A 17,673-nucleotide genomic window follows, 5' to 3' on the forward strand; every position below is an offset into this window, starting at 1 on the left:
AGCACCCCTCCCTCACAACAACCAAAGCTTTTACTCTTGAATGCACAGGTTTCCTTCATACTAAGGGAGGTTCTCTCAAAGCTGAAGACAATGCTTAGCAGGATTAAAGTGTCACTGCTGATTTTCAGGCACACACCCCCACATACACACACTGCCTATTCTGTGTGTAATTAATGGATTTAATGCATATTTTTCATGTCTAATAAATCTTCTGAGGTTTAAACTGTTACAAGTGAAAAATGATAGACCTCATTTTCTGGTGATGAATTTTAGTATATATGTGATCAGTTTTTTGAGTCTGTGCAAATCATTTATGATGTATAACACATAAAGAAATTGAGAGAGTTCAGGGCTTCATTTCCCTACTCCCGAACTTCCTCCTACTCTCCAATCTCCATGCATTTTTCGGTAACTTAAGACTGAATGTTACATACCTAGGGATTAATACCTTACCCTTAGCAGAGTCAGCCAAACAGGAACTGAGGGTCTTACAGTGTTCTGACATGCACTGTATAGTTAAACCCACAGTGCATGTGTACATCATGATTTCCGTAACTGTGGAGCAGCGGTTAAGAGAATTACTGCTCCTCTGGAGGACTGGAGTTTGACTTCTAGCAACCATGTCAGGCATCACTAACTCTAGCTCCAGGCCAGAACCTCTGCAGGTACTTGAACCCATGTGCGCATACACTTACACATAATTAAAAATAATTTTAAAAAATGAGTCTTTAAAAACCATGTCATATGATAGAATAGCTATTTATGTAGTGTTTACACTGTTATTTACTTGGTATTTCAATGGTATTATAAGTAATCTAGATGTGCAGATTATGTATAGAGAAGGATACATAAATATTATATGCAAGAATTATACAATTTTCTAGGATACCTGATACCACAGAGTTGGGTATTGGACAGAATACTGGAAGCAGTCTCCCTGGGACGCTAAAGGACATTGTATTAGATCAGCTGGTCCCGACCTTCTGTTATTATGTGTGTAAACATTCATGGACTGGGCTTTCTCAGGGCAGGAGGGATGATGTAAAGTTCTAGACATTAAGCTCCACAGATAAATATTTGTTTCCCCTTTGTGCTTTTTCCTAGAAACAACAGAGATTCCATATGAGGATCAGGACTTTGGTGAGTCAGCCTGAGCATCGAGTTAGTCTAAGAGTCTGACAGACTCTCCAGTAATAAACACGGAATTTTTTCAGAATCTATGGATAACTAAGTGTTCATTCAGGGAAAGGAATCCTTTTCTGGATTCTTCTTAAAGGGAGTCTCTCACTGTGGAGTTGTAAACACTTCTTCCAGGCAGAGGATCCTGTGGCCAGCCTGGTTATGTTATTCTACTCTCCCTCCACCCCATCTTCCAGCTTCTGTTCTAGTTTAGGGCTTTGGCATGTAAGGAGTCTTGTTAAACTCTTTCCAGTGATGATCTCCACCATCAGACTTTGAAGACACTGAGAATTCCTTTGTGTGACAGTTGGCTGTCACCACAATTGTCCATATATATCTGGATCTTGGTACTCAAAATGCAGGTGGATATTAGCAGTTGGGCCGCCCCGGGCATTAATGAAATACAGCTCTCAAGCCCTGCCCCAGACTAACTGTATCAGAACATCCATCCTCACAAGATTCTCAGAGGCTAAAGAACCAGTGAAAGCGTGAGAGGCTTTGAATTTAGGAATGTGTCTCCCTCGTCCACTCTTACTGCCCCAAGATACAAAATGGGAACTTGTTGTGCCTGCCAGCATTACTTAGACCTTAGCTAGAAGAACATTCTTAGCTAGAAGATTGGGTATGGGGCAAGAATGTTAAAATTTATTCTATCAGCAAGCTGGAAATGTTAAATGTGTTCACTATGGTTGGGTAATAAATGTGTTAATTAATTTGACTTAATTTTTATGATGTATCAGTGAACCAAACCTTCACATTGTACCTCAGAAACACATAAAATTATTATGTATTAAAACCAATACAATTCTAAAATATGATTGTATAAGCATTTTCTGTCTCTGTTATCAAAGAACCTTTATTGTCTTTTGTGCACCTCATCTATTTAGAATCTACATTTGTCCTCACACATAGCATTTATAGTTTCAAGTTTCTCTTTCTTAAATTTCTTAGTTTGGTGCCCTATGGTCCTGCAAGTTGGTAATCAAAACACTTAGAGGCTATTTTGTAAATTTTCAAACTTTCAGGATGGGACAAAAAGATAAAAGACGATAACATGAAAAAAGTAGATGGCAACTTTGTCATCAGAAGCCAATAAATTATTCTAACTTAAAATGTACCATGAGCCAAAACGTTTTACTGTTGAGTAATGATTTAAGTTTTGCTTTCATTCATAAATCTTAACCTCCCAATTAGGAGAAAGCAATTAGGTCTATAATAAAACCCTCATCTTTCTGACAAGGGTTTTGAGATAAATGAATCAAGGACGTATAAGTCCTCCATCTTGGCTCTAAAACAGCCTAAGGGAAAGGGGCCATCAAGTGAGGATTCTCCTTGGATAGAAGGAGTCCCAGGGAAAGGCCAACAGAGCTGTTGTCTTGAAGCTTTGACTTCTTTCTCCTAGGAGTGCAGGAACAGGCCCGTCATCACAACGTATTTTCAGCTTCTAGGAACACATCTGTGTGGTGATATATTGTGCACCCCAATAAAACTTATCTGGGGATCAGAGGACAGAGCCAGGCACTAAATTGGACATAGAGGCCAGACAGTGGTAGCACACACCCTTAATCCTATTACTTGGGAGGCAGAGATCTGTCTGGATCTCTGTGAGTTCAAGACCACACTGGGAACAGAACCAGGCATGGTGACACATGCCTTTAATCCCAGCACTTGAGATCTCATGCCTTTGCTTGGGAAGCACACACACCTTTAATCCCAGGAAGTAAGATGGCTGGGCAGAAAAAGGTATATAAGGCATGAGGAAACAGGAACTCATGCTCTTTTGGCAGAGGATTCATAGAGGTAAGAACTAGTGGCTGGCTACTCTGCCTCTCTGATCTTTCAGTTTTCACCCCAATATCTGGCTCTGGGCTTTTTATTAATAAAACTGTTTAGCAATTCATGTTATACATCTGTTACTGGAGAAACAGATCCTGAGAGCATGATGCCAGGAAGTTAGAGTGTTTGCCTGTACAGCATGACATTGATTGCCATTTGTCTTTTCTTTTTGAACTGTTCCTTCAGTATTTGTACTTCTTTTTAAAACCATGATGTTAAATAAAGCTTAAGTGTATTGACAATGTGTGTAAATTTAGGTAAATCAGAGTACTGAGCATATGTCAGTTGAGCTTAACCAATAGGAACCTTTTCAACAGACTTAGGCTGCCAGGGACTCACTGGTAGCCCTCATGGCCACTTTTAAAATCAATCAATCTTTCTTCGTTTATTTCTTTCCCCATTTCATGTAGACTAGGCTGGCCTTGAACTCACTGTAAAGAAAAGGTTTGCCTTGAACTCCTGATCCTTCTGCCACTACTTCCCAAACACTAGGATTACAAGTATGTGTCCTCTTCCAGATGCTTTCATCCTAAGGCTGGTACCTACACCATTTGTCCCACCACCATCTCAATATAAACATGCCTTCATTGGCTGTTTAACAGTGAAAGGACATCAACCCTGTGAGTACCGCCCCCTCCTCACAGCATTACCCCATTTCTTCTAGGAGGTTGCTCTATGGCCTGACTTCTCCCTCCCTCTCAGCCACTCCTTATTTTGTGCCCACTGGTGTGAGTGACCCCTTCATGGAGCAGACTCTACATTACTTCACTTCTCCACAATTTTCTTTCTCACTTTAGTTGGAGGAGCGTTAACACAGTCAGCCAGTCTTTGAGAAGTGTGTTGTCTTGGCTTCTTTAATATCATGCCTCTGGCTTTTCTTTCTTTTCTGATGTCTCCTCCTCCCTGTGGCCTCCCACTTGTAGAGTCGGAGGACTGAGTGACCTCAGGATATAGTCCTTTTCTTTCCTAGGTCTGTCTGGACTCACAGTTTTATGGAACCATGTGCTTAATATTAATTCCTAAATTTATCCCCAACCAAGTTTCTCTTTCTTGATCTAGATTTGTTTATTCACCTTCATGTCCTACCAAAACTCATGCTTGTGCTCAGCTGCCATCACCGAAATGCCATGTCTCACCAACTCCTCTGTACCAGGTCAGGGCCCCGGTGTCACCTGGATGACCACCACAGCCTGCACCAGGTCAGGGCCCTGGTGTCACCTGGATGACCACCACAGCCTGCACCAGGTCAGGGCCCTGGCATCACCTGGATGACCACCATAGCCTGCACCAGGTCAGGGCCCTGGTGTCACCTGGATGACCACCACAGCCTGCACCAGGTCAGGGCCCTGGTGTCACCTGGATGACCACCATAGCCTGCACCAGGTCAGGGTCTTGGTGTCACCTGGATGACCACCACAGCCTGCACCAGGTCAAGGTCTTGGTGTCACCTGGATGACCACCACAGCCTGCACCAGGTCAAGGTCTTGGTGTCACCTGGATGACCACCACAGCCTGCACCAGGTCAAGGTCTTGGTGTCACCTGGATGACCACCACAGTCTGCACCAGGTCAGGGCCCTGGCATCACCTGGACGACCACCACAGCCCACACCAGGTCAGGGTCCCGGTGTCACCTGGATGACCACCACAGCCCACACCAGGTCAGGGTCCCGGTGTCACCTGGATGATCACCACAGCCCACACCAGGTCAGGGCCCTGGTGTCACCTGGATGATCACCACAACCCACACCAGGTCAGGGCCCTGGTGTCACCTGGATGACCACCACAGCCCACACCAGGTCAGGGCCCTGGTGTCACCTGAATGACCACCACAGCCCGCACCAGGTCAGGGCCCTGGTGTCACCTGGATGACCACCACAGCTCACACCAGGTCAGGGTCCCGGCGTCACCTGGATGATCACCACAGCCTGCACCAGGTCAGGGCCCTGGCGTCACCTGGATGATCACCACAGCCTCTTGATTTCTTTGCTCAGAAGCAGCTATTGTCTGGATGGAGTCTGTTTTCCTTGGAGCCATGATGAAAATGAAGTGAACAGCTAACTGCTGTCTAAATTTTCACAACCCAAATGGGAATAGCTTAACATTACTTTTTCTTTAATTACACTTCGTTTAATTTTAGTCTGTTAGTACATAAATATCAACAATTATAAGAGTAAATATATTGGCTTAGTATAGAATATGCATCGTAGATATTGGTATTGACCTTATGCTTTGCTGCTAATATTTTACAGCTAAAGTATTTTAGCCTTGTTTCTAAATGTGAATATTGTGAACAGATTTATAACACCATTTTTAATGAAAGAAAAACGAGATACTGACTAGATTATTTGTATCTTTAGTATTGTTAGTTTTATGTCATCATAATTTTATGTGGATCAAATGATATTTCGTGTTGGGTGTCCTCATTATCAAAATGCCAAGGTTAAAGTATTCTATAATTTTAATTACTCTTCTGTCCCACTCAATCACTATGTCAGTGTTAGCTGTAACTATGACAATAAAAAATTATTGTTAAAATAGATTTAACTGCAAGCCTAGCCTCATCCCCAGGAGCCAGTGTAAATGTTAAGGAAAAGGACATACTTCCTGAGCAAAATCAGTCATGTGAGGCTGACTTTTGGTTCACCAGGGAAGACCTCTGCCTTTGTCTTTGAGCATTTATTCCATATAGCAATGCCTTCTCAAAGAGGGAGCTGCCTGTTGGTACAATGTATTGTGATCACTGATTCCTCCTCTGTGTGATCAGGGACCCTTAGATGGTTAACGAATTAAAACAGTTTTCTACATAGTTCTCTTACAATGACACTCTTCATCTTCACTTCTGATAGGTTAAGTTATTGGAAAGTCTATACCTCTTATTGGTTAATTCTCAAAGTAGACTGGGCTACTGCCCAATTCTTCAAAAGTATTAAAATCAGATCAAGTGAGGCTAGGTGTGGTGGTGCACACTTCTAATCCCAGCATTCAGGAGGTAGAGGCAGAGGTCAATCTCTATGAGTTTGAGGCCAACATAAGGTCTACATCAGCAAGTTCCAGGCCAGCCAGGGCTACATAGTGTGACTCTGTCTGGAAAACAGATGAACAAAATCCCCAAACCAAATCAAGTGGCTGCTCTAGAATGGAAGCAACTTCCCTCTGGATGTTTTTAAATTTAAATTTTCTTGTGAAGTGGGACTGCTTAGTGCCACACACAGCGTGGAGCTATAGAGGTTCTCTGGGTACATTTATGATAGGAATGGAAGAATGGCAGCCCAGACCACGCAGGGCACCTCCCTTGTCATTGTTTATGTGAAGATGCTTGTAGCCTACCTGACAGCATTTGAAGATGATTCTATGTTCCCCATTTTGTAGAGAAGGAAACTAAGCAAGAGAGAACTCATATAGTCTGCACACTTAAGCACAGTAATGATCCAATACAAACTTCAAAAAAACATTTAAAATAAGGTACCTTGTTTTTAATTCAAAATGATTCTTTGATTCCCTGACTTAGGACCTGGGGCAAGCTTATAATTTTCCACACACATATCCTTGCTATGTCGAGAAAGCTAGAGATGAAGTTTAAAGTATTCCATTAAGACAGGCCTCAGCCACACTGTCTACTTTGTGACTAACCAAACCCAACATGAAAGTAAAAATATTTTTCCTCTATCAACATAGGCCCCAGCCCCGATCCTTCACCTCCACCCTTTTCTTAACAGGCTTCCTGGCTTGGTTCTGTGAGGAACGTGCATCTAACTTTCATGTAACCAACACAACCGCTGTGACATTGAGGCTCCTGGAGCAGCCTGTCTTCAGAGCTCCCACCTCTGTCACTTGAATGTGGAACTTGGTTCCCTTTCCGCTCTTGCCTTCCAGCCCCTCCCTGACATCCCAGATTCTTCTATCAAGTCTAACCCTGTCCCAAACTGCTCTCGTGGGTGACACCCGGCCTCCCGCTTGAGCTCTGCTGGGAACCACAGATCTGTGGGTCTTGTTCAGATCTTCTGAGTATAATTTCTGTGGAATCGCTCGCTCTGGCTTCTGCCCCCAGAGTTTCCTTGCTTCTGTCTCCCCTGAGCCTCTGAGACAGACTCTGCAGCTCACTCTAGTCTCTTTTCTCACACTCATTACACAGGCTGTGTCCCATGGCCTTTCTCTAGAACCAGTCTTTGGCAGTTAAGGTGTTTTTACTTGGTGAGCACTTCCAAAGGACAGAGTTTAGAGGAACTGTGGAGATTCTCCTCAGGCTGTTAATTCTGTGGGTTGTGAGAGTGAAACTTGGAGGCTTTCCAAAGATTAACTCTGGGGCTGGACAGGTCTCAGGACCTAGGGCTGTGCTCATTCAATTCCATGCTCTTTTGATTTCACTTTCCATTTCATTTTGGGTTTGTATCCCTAAAAATATGAATAAGTGTCCCACAATGGCTGTTATAAACAGACAATGAGAATACCTTTTTGTGCAAAAGGGACCCGAATCTCTACCTTGTTTTTCCATCTGAGACTCAGGATACAGGCATGAGTATCAGCAGACATGTGTCTCCTTTGGTCTCACATGTGAACTTCATCACTGCTTGGCTTTGCTCTGGGTGAGTTAGGAACAGGGCATTTGATTGCAACATTCAGAGGTCAGCAGTATGTTTGCATGAAAATGGGTGGGAGTGGCATATATCATGTTAAGTGAAATAAGCCAGGCTCAGAAACACAAATAGTATATGTTATCTCACCTGGGATATAGATGTCATCACATGTATGCATATTATGTATATAGTGGACATGAAAGATGAGACTATGAAATTAGAGAAAGGTAAGGAGGGGGACAAGGGAGGGAGGCAGTACATGTGTTACAGAAGCAGAGGGTAGGGATAGGACCAGCAGCAGGGGGAGAGAGGAGTGAGGGAGGTAGTGAGGGCAAATAAAAACAAATCATATAGATGTATGAAAATATCACTACATTGATTTATTTGTATGTTAAAATAATAATTTTTAAAATTTAGGTCAAGAACATGCACATACGTATGTATTACACAGAAAATGTTACCTGTACATTTCCAAGCATGAACCGTGGCCATCTTTGTAACAGGGGAGCATGCTTGGGAATATCCTGATAAGCATGCTGTCCAAGCCTGAGTCAGACCCAGCAGCCAAAGAGATAAAAGCTGCTATAAAAGAGAACTGTTTTAAGTAAAGACATTCTGATAAGTAAATCATTAAATTGGCATTCCTTCTGTAGCAGTTATTCAGCTATAGATGGACAAAGTCTAAATGTCGTCCTGAGTACAAAGATCCCAGCATTTCCCTCCTTTGCTGAGAACTAAAGCATTTCCTGTAACTTTCAGGTTCCAGGCCTGGCTTAAAGATCCAGGATGGAGCACAGATGAGCAGAATTCCCCAATGCATTGAAAAATGCTCTCACACTATTCAGGAAAAGTCTAACCTAGTCAAATAGTTTCAGTTTTTAAATTTTATTTTTACTGATTTTTTAATATGCAAAGTAATGGATTTCACTGTTACTCTCATACATATCTATCATTACACTTTGTTCCCACCCATCTTGCCTAGCCCATTTGTTCCCAAAATACTCCCTCAAATAATTTTTAAATTTTATTTATTTACTTATAGTGTGTGTGTCCGTGTGTGTATATACAAGCACACATGTGTGCACACCATGATTCATATGTGGAGTGACCTGGAATCGGCAGGCTGTTCTTCAGGGAGAGGTCCCTGAGGGATAGCACTGGGGATGAGAAGTAAAGACGATAGGAAAATTACAACATGGATGTCTTGCATGAGCTCAGGGCTTATGCCAAGCAAGTTTATTAGTAAATACAACATCTTATGTCCTATCTGCAGGAGTAAAATGGAGCAGAGTCAGCAGAAAAACCATCACATAATGAGACAAAGTCAGCAGGAAGCTAATCAAGCAAAATTCCATGAAGGGAGCACAGGGTATCTCAAGTGCACCACAGATGGAGTGCACAGTGGCCTTCAGATGATAATGCCAATGTCCTGTAGGGGAGGGGAGTCAGGTTCCATAGGCCAAAACCTTAACTTCTTCAAGGCCCTGGCTCCTCAGGCAAGAGGCAAGAACTAGGTTTTGGAGCTTCTGAGAAAGCCTGGCATGTCCTGGCTCCCAACCATGGAGACCAGAGGACAGTTTGCAGAGGTCGATTCTCTCCTTCTACCATGTGGGTTCTGAGTATTGAAGTGGGGTCACCAAGCTTTGAGTCACCTATTGAACTATCTCACAGGGATCCCAAATTCTAAAATCCTGCTTTAAGTGCAGGCGAATAGAACCCGTGTGACTGAGCCTGCCAGGGAAGCTGTGTGGTTTATATGTGTGTATTGGACTGGGGACTCAGAACTAAGACTGAAAGTGTGTCATGGGGTTAAAGATTGGAAAACTTGACTCAGCAACCTGATCATTGACTGGTCTAGTGTAACTGGAGTTTTCTCCAGTCCTGCTGGACCTGCAGCCACTCAGACCCAAGTAAACACACAGAGACTTATATTACTTATAAACTGCATGGCCGTGGCAGGCTTCTTGTTATCTAGTTCTTCTATCTTTTTTTTTTTTTTTTTTTTTTTTGGTTTTTCGAGACAGGGTTTCTCTGTGTAGCTTTGCGCCTTTCCTGGAACTCACTTGGTAGCCCAGGCTGGCCTCGAACTCACAGAGATCCGCCTGGCTCTGCCTCCCGAGTGCTGGGATTAAAGGCGTGCGCCATCACCACCCGGCTCTTCTATCTTTTTTATTTTTTCCTGAGGACCGAACCCAGGAGCTTGTGCTTGCTAGGCAAGTGCTCTACCACTGAGCTAAATCCCCAACCCTAGTTCTTATATCTTAAATTAACCCATTTCTATTAATCTATAAGTTGCCACGTGGCTTGTGGCTTACTGATACTTTACATCTTACTTCTTATGGTGGCGGCAGCTGGCAGCGTCTCCTGACTCAGCCTTCTACTTCCCAGAATTCTCCTCTCTCCTTATCCTGCCTATACTATATTTCCTGCCTGGCTACTGGCCAATCAGTGTTTTATTTATCAATTAATCAGAGCAACACATTCACAGCATACAGAAAGACATCCCCAACAGTCTAGTTCAAACTTGGAAGTTTTATTTTAGTGATTTTTTTTTCTTTTTCTAAAAACTTTTCTGTAGTTACTGGAAAAGAAAGTCTATTATTTTATAATGGTAGGCAACAATTATATTTAGTTGGAAATATGAAAAATACATTCTGATACTTATTTTAAAAAATAATTTAACTGTATAAATTTCATGATAAAACTACTAATAGTTACATTACTTTTTTGTGGAAAAACAGTAGCATACCAATCAGAGAACACTGCTGTCATGACAATCTCTAGAGCACAGCTTTCCACACAGCACAGGCTTCCTTTCCAATGAAATAAAAAAATTCAGGGGCTAGAGGGATGGCCTTACAGTTAAGAATACGCACTGCTCTTGTGGAGAACTGAGTTCCGTTCTCAGCACCCATGTCAGGCAGCTCACAACTGCCTGTGACTCCGGCTCCAGGTCATCCCACATTGTCTTCTGGACTCTATAGGCACCTGCATGCACATGTTCACACATGCACACATGCACGCATGCACACATAACTTTTTAAACGTCAAAAAACAAGTAAATAACAGCAGCTGAGGTGTGGCGCGGTGGGAGTGCTGCCTGGCATACACAAAGCCCTAGATCTGATCCCCAGCACCACATATACAGGAAAGGGTAGTCTACATCTGTAAACTCAGCACTTAGGAGGTAGAGGCAGGAGGATCAGAAGTTTAAGGTCATCCTTGGACACATGGTGAATTTGAGGTCAGTCTCCAGCTATGTAAGACATTGTCTCAAAAACCAATAAATAGAAAAATAAATAAATAACAAATAAAAACCAGTGAAGAACATTATTTTAAAGATACTTTAAATGTGTCTTTACTGAGTAGATTCTTTACCATGAAGGTGTGTAGTAACAGTAGAAGACTGAGTAACTCTGGGCTTACTTTGGAGCTGTGCTGGTTAATTTTAAATCTCAACTCATCACATCCTAGAATTATTTGGGAAGAGAATCTCAATTGAGGAATTGTCTGATGTTGGCATATCGATGTGGGGATGGTCTTGATGTTTGATGTAGTAGGGTTTGGTCCACTGTTGGCTACACTATCCCTTGGGCAAGTGTCTTGGAGTGTGTAACCTAATCACCAGAACATAAATATTCCTGCCAGGCAGTAGCAGCATCCTCCATGGTTCTTGCCATGATTCCTCGGCTGTGAAGTGAATTCTTTGGTTGGAGGTAACACCATGTAGCCTGCCTTCAAGTTCTAACATTGATGTCATGCATCAGTGATCAATTGTGACCCAGAATCATAAGTCAAATAAACCTTTTCCTCCCCTATGTTGCTTCTGGTCAGAACATTTTATCACAAGCAACAGAAATGAACCTAAAATATAATCATCTTGAATTTATCACAGATAGAGCTGATTTACAAGAAATCACAGCACATATGTGTCAAGTCATACTGTATTATTTGAAATATAATAATGAATTATTATATATTGTAACATATTTTTGTTAAATAAAAACATTAGGTCATATGTATGTTAATTCATCATATTGTATATCTGAAATATACACTATTATATATGGCATAAAAAATATATATATATTATACATATAATATATGTACCATATTTTTATATTTGTAGTAATTTTCAGAAGCTAGGAAAGTTCAAGTGTTAGTAAAAATGCAAGGTTTGGCTTTTTATAAAACAAACCTGGGAAGCTGAGTCTTAAATGTGTGAACTGTGGTATAATCATGATAGTTGTGCATGATTTAAATCTACCAGGAAGGCATGGACACTTCAAGCTTCAGTAACCCACCACTCTCCCCATGCTTCACATATATGCGGTGTCCTGGTTGATCCAGTGCTTTCTCACAGGAAATCTTGGCTGCTTGAACTCTCACCTATGTTCTGTTTTGTTCTTTGTCTACTAAGGGTGTTACCTGTGAATCAGATAAAGTCTCAAGTATAAATAAAGAAGTCCATAGAGTAAGCTTAAAAAAAAGCCTTCTGAGCAATATTCTAGGCCATTGTGCTTTTCTTCTCTGAGCATGTCTGTATGTGAGTGACATTGAGGAGGCACAGAGCTGGAGACAGGTTAGTGCAACTTCCACACTGACATTAAAAGGTGCATTATTTTCCAAAGTTCTTTACATTCTGTAACGGGTTTCCTGTCAATAATGTGTGACATATAAATATGACTCACACGTTTTGTCTCATGATATTTGAGAGCAAAATTGCAGTCAGAAACAAAGGTAAAACTATGTGATCTGAAGGAGTTTTCAACTAAAACTATCTTCAACCATAACTATATTTCTATTTCCTGCTTGTTATTTCCTTGGCACGGAATTTCCCCATCTAATTTACACTTCTCCAGCCATGGGCCCAGCTCTCATCAGTCTCCAGCACTGCCTTGCAGACTGCCTCTTTGTGATCATCTGGTTTTACAGTCAGTGGGAACTACCCTTCCCTCACATGTCCCAGAACACCTCTCACCACTCAGCTCTTTCTTGGTAAGTGCACGGTGTGTATTCCTGCTCTACCTTGCATCTTTTTCACAAGAGAATCTGTTTCTTATACACGTTTGTGCCCCTTGCGAGTAAAAGGTTCAGAGGTTGATGTGAACTTTAAGGGGAGAGCTTGGTCAGAATCCATCTATATTTTAAGGGCTCTCCATCAATGAGGAGTGTTGGAAACTACCCAAGCTTCCAAGTTCAAGAACTCTTGGGGCTCATTTTAAAGGCTCAAAACCCCCTAGAAAGGAAATATAAGAATGATAATTTCCATAAATTCACACAGGCAAGACAGAAGACAGAGTAGATTATATAGGTGTGAAATTAAGATTTACTAGAGTCCCTGGTGAAGTGTGGAAGGAGAGGGAAGTCATTTTTATTAAGGAATAATTGTATGTGTAGAGTTTATAGTTAGATCTTATCTGCTGTAACTTTTCCCATTCATGGATGTATTTTTTCCATTTACATTTATTGTAATTGTCAGAAAGCTTGAGTTTATGTACACCTCCATCTCCTTACACTACTATTATGTAGTTTCATAGGCATGCCTTTCTCCAGAGACAGGCAAGTGCAAGGTCCAGGTGCTGGGGAATTAAGATGTCTTGCTCTTGCTTGAAGATGGCTAATGTCTTTGTGTGTCCTTACATGGCAAAGATTCTGCATTTTCTTCTTCTTATGAGGTCATTAATCCCACCCAGGGACACCCACTTTCATGACCTTATCTGCATAAAACAACCTCCAGCTGATTGTGGTGGCGCATGCCGGTAGGATTTGCTGAAAGAGGCAGAGGCAGGAGGATCACGAGTTTGAGGCCAGCCTAGGCTACACATTTTTGGGCTGGAGAGATGGCTCAGAGGTTAAAAGCCCTGGCTATTCTTCCAGAGGTCGTGAGTTCAATTCCCAGCAACCACATGTTGGCTTACAACCATCTATAATGGAATCTGATGCCCTCTTCTGGCATAAAGGCATACATACAGTTAGAGTATGCATATACATAAATTAAATAAATAAATCTTTAAAACAACAATAACCAACCTCCAAAATACTCAGAATATCATCAGAGTGTTAGCTGCTGCTGCCTTACTTTTCTAGCAGGTGGTGTCTGCTAGCAGCTTAGATCCTTCACTTTACAGTACTACTGCCATGACAGAGTGAGGCAGGTCCTTGTTTTAAATGCTAGACTCCCATTCCTTAGTCTTTTCCTCTCTCCTCCAACTATACAGAATATAAAGGAATCTCAAAGTTTTCTTTGACAGTGAGCCCATGTAGAGCAACTTATTTTAAATATTGATGTGGAATATTTGAAAACCATCCTTGTGATTAGAAAAATCTTTCTTAAGTAAGGACATTTGACATTCTTGGAGTAGTACAGGATGGCTTAGCAACTCCTGTGTTTAGGAGACAAATACCCTTCATAAGGTTAGGTGTCTCTGTACTCAGTTTAAGTGAGTGCTGGAAGAGTCTCTTTTGTGTTTCCACTCGTTTTTCCTGTGTGGTGTGAGGTCATGTTTCTACCTGAGATAGGTTCCTGGAATCTGCATTATTTCCTGGGTGTGGTACTGTCATTAGGTGCCAAAGCATGGCTCTGTGTCATTCCAAACTCACCACTATCAGATGCGTGCTTCTGGCATCGCCTCCCTCCTTTCTCACTGGTCAGCTCCCTCCACCCTCTGTCTTAAACAGGCCAGCAATCTTCCTGTTGCTTCATCTGCTTTAACTTTCCTGTGTCTTCTATGTCTTGCAGACTGCATGGTAAGTGGGTTGTTTTCCAGAAAATTCTAGGAGCCTTGTACTTCTTACTCTGACATACCCAATTCCTTTGTCACAGTTGGGCCTGTTCTTTCACCCTGGTGTCTCAATGACGTCTTGTCCTCTAAGTGGCTTAAAGTTTCTTTTCCAAAAGTTGTCCCCAAAAGGTTGTCCCTAGAAGAAATCTTTCTAGAATCGTTGGTGCCACTAATACCCATGTGTCAACTCAGTCAGAGTTGATTTGCGCTGTTCTACAATGACGACTTCGGTTATTAGCATTTTAGATTTACACATACACATACATCGTATATATGTGGTTTCCATGTTAGATTTACCCCTGGAGGTAGACATGGTTTCCTACCTCCCCTTTTCTCCTATTACTGTTTCTGTGGATATCAGAAGATGGAAGGGCTGGAGAAGAAAGTCATTCTTCTCTCAATGTTGGTTCTAGAGATGGTGCTTGATATGGTGTCTGGGTGAGTCAGCACCACGGGCAGCTCCCTTCCTTGCATCTTCTGCTAACCCTCAAAGACATACTGTGTTGTTACACATTAGAGGTAGGGTTAGTTGTGGAGGTGTGACAGTGCAGTGTGAGTCTAGTGGTATATCAGTGTACCTTTCATTCATGCTCCAATCTACCTTAGTTGGTGCTTGCTAGGGCCAATTGTCTATTTGATTATAATCACAATTAAATATGAACATTCAAATGACACTGACATTCTTTTTAAAAATGTGTTCTTAAATATTTATTGAGTACCTAGTGTGTGGGAATGTATATGTGTCCTGCATGTGTATGTGCATGTCTATGTATCTGTGTTCATATGTGTATGCATGTGTACTTGTCTGTATGTGTGTATGTATGTGTGTGTATATGTATGAGTGTGCTGGGCAATAATATATGAATTAGGAATAGAGCAATAGCTAAATTCTAGTTTCTGCTCTAAAAGGCTGTTCACTAACCCAGTAGGATAGTCTTGTGAATTAACCTGCCATTGCTAGAATACTGAGTTACCACTCATGTGACTGAAAATAACAGAAATCCTAAGGAGCTCTCAGGGGGCTAAGACCAGGCACCCCAGGGAACACTCCTTCTAAGACTCAGCATGGGGGAAGGCCCACTGCCTCTGGCCCGGCTTTTGCAGGCTGCTGTCCTTGTGGCCTCCTCACTCATCCTCAAAGCCAATAGCCAGTGAGTTCTTGGATGTCACATCCTTCTAACCATGCTTCCATTGTCCCTTTTCCTTTTTGACTTTGTCCTTCTCTTCCCCATCTGAGGACCCCGTGAATCACATCATGAAGATGCTCTAGAATAACCTTCCCACACCATGTTGAATCACATCAGCAGCACCTTCCCCTCAACAAGAAACATCTTCACAATGTCTGATATTGAAGACGTGACCCTCTTGAGGATGACAATGTCTGTGCCATATCATGCCTTGATGTTCAGTGTGTTGAGTAAACAATGGGTAGGTGTTTCAGAGTTGAATGGAAGCAGCTCCTTTGGAGAGGGGTTGAGTGCAAGCTCTCAGCCCTGATCCCCAGAAGGTGAGCTCCACGCATTGGCACAGCAGCTGTAGAATGTCAATTCTTTCTTGTCCTTGAAGAGGAATGGAGATTCTGTGAGAGGAGGTGGGGACTTTCCTAACCATTGCCGTTACCAGGATTTCACTCAGGCTTCCCCTGGGTTTTGAGGTCATCATGATCTCTGTCAAACAAGTTGACACGGGACACAGCATCATGTTGAAGCCAGGCAGAGGTTGCTACAGAACAGTATGAGGCACTTACAAGTGTGAGAGTAGGCAGTGGCTGGAGAGACGGTCGAGGAGAAAACACTCTCGTGGGTGCAGAGTTGGCACCAGCCGAAGGAACTGCTGTGCCAACTTGTATGTATAGCGAGGCTTTACATAGCTCTTAAAGTTTCTGGGACACACAGCTTCCCGACTTTCTTGTCCTACTGATCGACAGGTCCATTTGGATAGTCCCACACTGGAGGAAACAGTACCAGAAAATTACCGGCTGGATGGTAATCTTACAGTCTTTTAGGAAGCTCAGAATGTCATGTCTCCATGAACAGTGAGGTTTGCTGAGGTTCTATTCTCATGATCATTAATCAAAATCCTACAGTTTTATTTCTTGGTTTTTACTGATTGTGATGGGGGTGGGGAACATCCTCAATGACCTCCGAACTTGCTCATATGAGGAACTGCCCTCATGAATAAAGGAAGAAGAGGAAAACGCCACACTAGTCAGAGGGACTGGGCTTGCAAAACATCTGACTGTGGAGAGAGCCACAAGCCACACAGAATTCCCAGAAGGTCAAGTGTAAAGTGGGGGGTATTGAGAGGTCTTGAGAGAGTGCAGATCCTGGTTGGCCATGTGTATTGGGTTGAGCAAGGGAACATCCTACTGTCAGAAACAGTAGCAAAACATGGTTCCTTCTTCATTGACGTGGGGGTCACCCTTTCCTTGGGTGAAGCAATAGGTCCTCTTTACAGACAAAGCACAATGAACACTTAGGAGATAGGACGAGAACTTGAGTGTTCATAGTTCTCCACTAGCTCCTGGTGAGAGTGAGATCTTGATTTCATGTTTCTCCATTTTCTCATTCTTGTTGGAAGACTGTCTGACCTTCCTACCCCTAAAATACTGATTCACCTGATGGGATTCTCCACAGAAAAATATTCCCAAAACAATCAAATTAATTCTTTAGATTTTTCATTAATTTATTAAACTATTTACTTTGTCTGTGGGTGGACACACTTGTGGAGGTCAGGGGAAACCTGTGAGAATTAGTTCTTTCCTCCACCATGTGGGTCCTAGGAATAGAACTAAGGTCATCAGGTTCAGAGGTAGGTGCCTCTACCCACTGACCCGTCCTGTCAGCCCCTAGATTTTTAATTTTTATACTGATCAGTAGTGGTAATATTGTTATTTTCACTGAGAAACATATTTAATTTAAAAGAAAAAAATTTTTCTGGATATGCCTGGCTAACGGGTCTTGACATTTACTTTCAGTTCAATGGTGTGAAATCTGTGCACAGAATTGAATCAATGGACTTGCTTCATTTTCCTTAATTTTCATGAATTATTTCTACTGAGGAAGTTACTTTGTATGAAGGCAGCACACTCATTCTGTTAACTACAGTAACAACTGTTTTTGCTTTTTAATAAAAGGTGTTAGTAATTTCATTGTCATAATAATTGCATGATCAAAAATCAGAAGCTTATAAAATATGACCTAATTTCAGTTTTTTATTTCATTTTAAGTAGGAAATGTGAATTGAATTCACCCAGCTAAGCCATGTGACAGTGAAGCTCTGAGGCTCTTCATCTGGC

At 42.0% G+C, this 17,673-nt stretch overlaps 1 protein-coding gene across 2 annotated transcripts in view; it reads left to right on the plus strand.

The window, feature by feature from the left end:
* Positions 1–17,673, plus strand: part of Slc44a5 (solute carrier family 44 member 5) — a 305,530-nt gene that overhangs the window by 178,110 nt on the left and 109,747 nt on the right. The window contains exon 3 of one of the 2 annotated variants that reach the window (XM_059266488.1): positions 1,105–1,140. The exons of the other annotated variant lie outside the window; for it this stretch is intronic. Coding sequence (XP_059122471.1) covers positions 1,105–1,140 — 36 coding nt within the window. The remainder of the gene's footprint in view (positions 1–1,104; positions 1,141–17,673) is intronic. 2 annotated transcript variants of the gene reach the window in all.

The sequence above is a fragment of the Peromyscus eremicus genome, chromosome 6, assembly GCF_949786415.1.
Source record: "Peromyscus eremicus chromosome 6, PerEre_H2_v1, whole genome shotgun sequence".
Lineage (NCBI taxonomy): Eukaryota > Metazoa > Chordata > Mammalia > Rodentia > Cricetidae > Peromyscus > Peromyscus eremicus.